Genomic DNA, 6,000 nt, shown 5'->3' with positions numbered 1-6,000 from the left:
GTCGCCTACATCACCAAAATACTGAAAATAGGGAGGTATCATTATATGGGGGCTATACCATAACGTGGACCTACGTGACCCATTTTCAATACCAAAAGTCCTGGAGACATAATATACATTTGAGTAAAATTTTATAAACCTACTTAAATTTGTTCAGAAGCTAGAGTGATTTCCACAGACGGACAGACGGAGGGAATTCGCTAAATCGACATAGCATTTTATGCTGATCAAGAATATATATATTTTGTGGCGTCTAAAATGTATTACAAACGGAATGACAAACTTAATATACCCTCCATACTATGGTGGACAATATAAAAATCCAAAGAGGTTTCTTCGTATTGAAATCACTACATTTTTAAACTACTGACTAATTATATCCTATATCAGAGACATATACAGAAATGTATTTTGAAAATATTTCCGAGGGTGCAGATATTAAGAAGACCTTTTCGGATCGGTCCTGGCTCCCGCAACGGCATACGTCCCTGACTTACACCACTCTGTGCAGAAGGCTAGGGGGGAAAATATGAGACTACCATTTTTGATGATGACCGCAAAATATTAATATCTGAATTCTGTGTGGGATTAGATTTTCGGACAAGGCAGAAGCATACAGTTTTAAATGGTCATTGGCTAATATTTAGCAGGTGAAATTATGATGAAAGTCATATCCTGGCGAAAACATAAATAAATTAATTCGCCACTTGTAACCTGTGCTGATTCGTTTACATGGCATATGGGAAAATATATATAGAAATCGTAATTTTCAAATATTGTTTTGAATTTTAATTATCACTACAGGGGGCGTTAATATATTGCAACTTTTGTTCCGGTCAAAACCCCTTTGCATAATAGTATTTCAAGAATAAAATGTATCCAAAAAATAGACATACATGAAAAAATGAAATGATCTTCCAGAGAACGAGGTTTTCTGGATAATATTGGTTTATGAGGAATGTTCGAACGGTGGTACGGGAATTGGGAGTTAATGCATGATTTTTTTTATCCCAAACAATCGAAAATCAAGCAATAAACCTTGATATTTGCAATGATTTTATGAGTAGTCCAATTATGTGTTCCTTATCTAGGGTCACAAGAGTTTCAGATGTATGGACATTTTAACGCATGTTATAGTGGTGTAGGATATCCCATATTGTTTTGATGTAGTGCTTTTACTTTACTGGGGTCCATTTAAGAACATTTTTCATTCCAAAATTGTCTGGGCGCATTTTTTTCGCCTCTTCCCTGGGCAACCCTTTCCATTTGAAATATATTTTACAGTGAGATATTTGTTTTCATATTTTTCTACTATTTTTAATTGTTTTTATTTTATTTTTATATTTTAAGATTTTCAAAAATTGTTTAAAATATCTATAGTACTATTTACAAAAAAATGTTTGTGGGTGTGTTTTGAATCAATTACATAAATTAATTATGGGTTGTTTTACTTTCTTATCTGTTTTTTTTATTCTTACTAGACATAAAATTAAGTAAAATTTGTGCAATATTTTTTTTATTTTATAAAATATAATGATTAAAAAGATTAGTCATCTAAATTCTTTTCGAAATAAAATTTACAAAGCCTTCCATTTCTCCCAGATATCTTCCTTCCTCCCTCTTTCCCTGGCGGCCAATTTTACACCATGTCATCGAATAACGCTAGAGTTTGTATGAAATCCTTGATGTAGGAGCCCATTTCCGTTCAGTTACCGAACAGAAAGGGTCCCAGTGACCCTCAAACCATTGGGGGCTTAATGTCAACCAGGGTGCTGTGGTGATCCAGCACGGGGCTGGATGTTGCCGAATTGGAGCCCAACAAGTGGTGATGGTGATGATGGGTGTGGGCATGCATGTGGGCGTGAGGATGAGTTTGCTGTTGTTGCTGCTGCTGCTGTTGTTGTTGTTGTTGTTGCTGCTGCTGATGTAAATGGTGCTGTTGGGCTTGTTGATGTTGCTGCTGTTGTTGTTGTTGCTGCTGCTGATGTTGTTGCTGTAACTGCTGATGCTGCTGATGACTAAGCATTACCGGTGAACCACTCGACATATGATGATGCGGAGACATATGCAAACCCTGACCATGATTTTGGGTTGGAGTACCTCCCGATGTCAAAGAGTTGGGTGTACCCGGATGACTATTGCTGCCCGAATTGCCATTATTCACAGATGAATTCAAACCATTTGAATCGCCAGATTGATTGTTAGGTTCTTCCGAGTCGCTGCAGGATTCTGAGGATCCCTTCTTAATACCAGTTCCAGTGCCATTATGGGTCTTGACATGTTTAGCCAGGTGATCACTGCGCATAAAACGTTTATTGCAAACGGGACAGGCAAATCGCTTCTCCCCTGTATGGGTTCTCAGGTGCCTTTGCAATTCATCGGAACGGGTAAAACGTTTACCACAAAACAGCCAGTTGCACACAAATGGCCTTTCGCCGGTATGCCACCGTAAATGGGCCTTCAAATGGGATGTCTTACCATAGACCTTACCACATCCGGGTATGTGACAGGAGTGGATGTTTTTCTTTCTCAAATGTACCCCAGCTGGGCCGAGCCGCTCGGCCTCTTGACAATTGGGACAATCACAGGTGGCACGACCAGCATAACGCCTCTGAGATCTAGACGATGGCGTTGTGGGCGATGATGATTGGGGTGTGGAGGCCGTTGATGCTGCCGAGGGCGAGCTATGGGGCAGTGAGAAACCACCCACCCCCTGACTGGGCAGCATACTCTTATATGTGTCCTGCAGCAAATGTTGACCCGAACCCAACAAATGAGCCGTATTCGACAGCGAGTGACTCAAAGCCGACGAGTAATCTGAGCTAGCCGTTGCATAATTAGCCATGGTTGAGTGCATGCCAGCAGCACCGCCCATATCCAACCAGCTGCCCGCAGCTGCAGCGCTATGCATATCCCACCAACCGCTGTTGACACTGGCCGCCTCAGCTGCCTTGTGCGCCTGGGCTGTGACGGCATTGAAGGGCCAATCGTATGGGTGGCGTGAGTACACCGAACCAAAGGTGGCTCCCTCCACTTTGCCCAAGAGGCCCTGATGCATGTGATGATTGTCGCCCACCATGCCACCAGTTGTGGTCGTCGAATTCGGATAGAAGAGATCACTGCCATAGGCCGAGGGTGTGGTGACAGCAGCACAGGATGAGGTGATGGGTCGACTGTAAGGATAAATGCTGAAATTATTTTCTTTATCAATGAAATACGCTCAAACATAAGAGAATTCGACTAGAACTACAGGAAGAGATTTTATTATTCAAAATTTCTTTTGATTCCAACCTACCTTGCTGTTATGTTGACCATGGTATTAATACCACTGCCGGCCAGACTTCTTGAGGTCAATGAATTACCAGCCGAAGATGAAATGCCAAGGCCGGATGAATGATTTGCCACCGAGGTTCCCGACGACGAGTTGGTCGACGATGCCGACGATGATATAGCACAGGGTGAATGTTGTCCCACCGAAGCATTTGAACTGTTCGAACCTGTTGAAGTGTTATTGTTGTTGTTATTATTATTGTTATTATTATTTGAATTATTCGTTTGCGAATGGTGATGATGATGATTGGGCGATGTTGGGCTTTTCTTCCACGGATGAAATCCCTTGCCCACAGCAGCATCGGCCAATGGTGGTGGTGACTTACTGCTCAATTTATTGCACTGTGCTGCCAACATGGCCAATGGGGTGCCCCTCAAACTGGGGTGATCCTGCAAAGAGGGAGAGTAAAAAAAGAAATGAGAATTTTTTTTCTTAAAAAGCTTAAAAAAGAAAATTTTGGAAATAACAGATATTTTGAATAGCTCTTTTAATTACATTTCTGACATAAAAAGATAAGGTCAAGTGGAGGTGATATACAGAATGCGTGACGCGTTTCGCCTTTGATTAAGGACGTATTTCGTATTAATAGCATCTCAGGGTCGAATATTTACAGGGTGCTGTTAAAATTATTCCAGTCACAGCTCATTATATTGTTTACAAGCGTACAAAAGCATTTTGGTGAGAATTTCATAGAAAAAAAGTTATTCGTGATGGAATTCAAGCGTGATCGTGTGATTTCTTGGTGTGACCACCACCAGCATTTAAATGTGAATAAATCGTTTGTGTCTCGTACAATCACTCGTTACCGGGATACAGGCAGCGTAGCCCGACGTCAAGGAAGTGGACGGAGGAAAACAGCAACATTCGCAGAAATGGTTCGAGTAGTAAAGTAAAAAAGAGTAGAAAAGTAAAGTAAAGTTCGTGAGCTGAACATATCGCAATATTCCAATCGGCAAATTTTGAAAAATGAGCTCGGGGTAAAGCCATAGCAATTCCAAAAAGTGCAAGAACTTACACCGCAACAGAAAGAAAATAAACTCAAAGAGCAAATGAGTTGCTTCGCCTGGCCGAAAGTGGTGAAAAGCCGAATTTGGTTTTCTCCGATGAGAAAACATTCGTTGTCCTGCAGTTTGTAAACCAACAAAATGATCGTGTTTACTTGACAAAGAGGTCAGCTGAAAATGTGCACCTTCGGTTTGCCACCAGAACTCAAGCGCCGACCATGATGATGGGGTGGGCCGCCGTAACAGCCGATGGTCGCTCTCCGTTCGTATTAAATGCCGAATATTATGGCGAAAATATTCTGGAGGGTGTATTAAAGCCTTGGGCACGCAAACATTTTGGCCCCAGACCTTGGACATCCCAACAGGACTCAGCACCATCACACTCAGCAGGCACCACCCGAGAATGGTTACAAAATGAGGTTCCTCGTTTCTTCGTTTCTTCATTTCCAGCGCACAATGGCCACCAAAATATGCCAATCCGTTGGACTATTGTGTCTGGAGTATTTTGGAAAGCAAGGTTGGCACTAGAAAATACCAAAGTGTCGATCACCTCAAGCAAGCGCTTCGCTGTAATGTGGGTGAGGCCGTTATATTGGGGTCCATACCAAAACGGATATCTGTATCGACAATTTTATACTTCCAGGGCTGTAATCTACCAAATCTTCTTAAATACAAAATTTGAAATATCTTTGTGGGTAAATGTGACAATTATTATAAAAATTTTGAATATCGGTGGGTATCCTTGTCTCTGCGCTATAGGAAAACGTGCACCTAAATATTCAATGTTCTGTCACCGGAGCTAGAATCCATTATAAACTACAAATACTAATTCTTAGACAAATCGGTGGAAGAATGTGGCTAAAATCATCACAACGCCAAATTTCGGGAGGTACCGTTATAAGAGGGATTATTCCAAAACGTGGACCTAAATATTCAATGTTCTACCACCGGAGTTAGAACCCATTACGAATTACAAATACCAATTTCTGGACAAATCCGTGGAAAAATGTGGCAAAATCATTAAAGTACTGAATATCCGGTGGCACAAGTAGGGGGGGGGGGGGTGGGGTTTGTCTATACGAAAACGTGGATCTATTCATACTACGAGTATGTTCTGCCACAGGGGCTAGAACCCATTACGAACTACAAATACCGATTTCTGGACAAATCTGTGGAAAAATTTGGGGAAAATCATAAAAATACCGAATATCGGGAGGTACTGTTATATCAGAGCTATAACAAGACGTGGACTGATATATTTTTCAATACCAAACATCCAAGACACAATACATGTTGTTCTACCAAATGTTGAAGCTCTACGTCAAAAAATGTGGGCTGTATCGTGATTTCAATAGAGAGACGGACGGACGTCGTCAAATCGACTTAGAATTTTATGCTGAATATGAATGTATTTATTTTATGGGGTCTTCGACAAATATTTAGGGATGTTACAAATGGAATGACAAAGTAAATATACCCTCCTTTTCAAGGTGGAGGGTATAAAAATATAAATTGGATCGTGGAATATGTGGTCTAAGTCTAGCAACTGCAACATAACATGAAAATTGAGTTTTAAATTTAATTCACATTTTTTATTAAAAAAAAAAATGGGACAACTTCTTCAAGTTCAATACATCTCTTTTTTTATTACTTTATTTATAGTCA

The 6,000-nt window shown here is 40.6% G+C and overlaps 1 protein-coding gene across 1 annotated transcript in view; it reads right to left on the bottom strand.

Annotated features, from left to right (window-relative positions):
* Positions 1–1,291: 1,291 nt before the first annotated feature.
* The window catches only part of LOC101891646 (transcription factor Sp9), a 126,254-nt gene continuing 121,545 nt past the window's right edge, over positions 1,292–6,000 (bottom strand). The window contains exons 2-3 of the mRNA XM_059120889.1: positions 3,296–3,720; positions 1,292–3,188 (exon numbers count right to left, since the gene is read on the bottom strand). Of these exons, the coding sequence (XP_058976872.1) occupies positions 1,739–3,188; positions 3,296–3,720 (1,875 nt within the window). The 3' untranslated portion in view covers positions 1,292–1,738. The remainder of the gene's footprint in view (positions 3,189–3,295; positions 3,721–6,000) is intronic.

The sequence above is a fragment of the Musca domestica genome, unplaced genomic scaffold, assembly GCF_030504385.1.
Source record: "Musca domestica strain aabys unplaced genomic scaffold, Musca_domestica.polishedcontigs.V.1.1 18, whole genome shotgun sequence".
In the NCBI taxonomy this organism is placed as follows: Eukaryota; Metazoa; Arthropoda; class Insecta; order Diptera; family Muscidae; genus Musca; species Musca domestica.
This window is presented reverse-complemented; position numbering and strand designations above follow the sequence as displayed.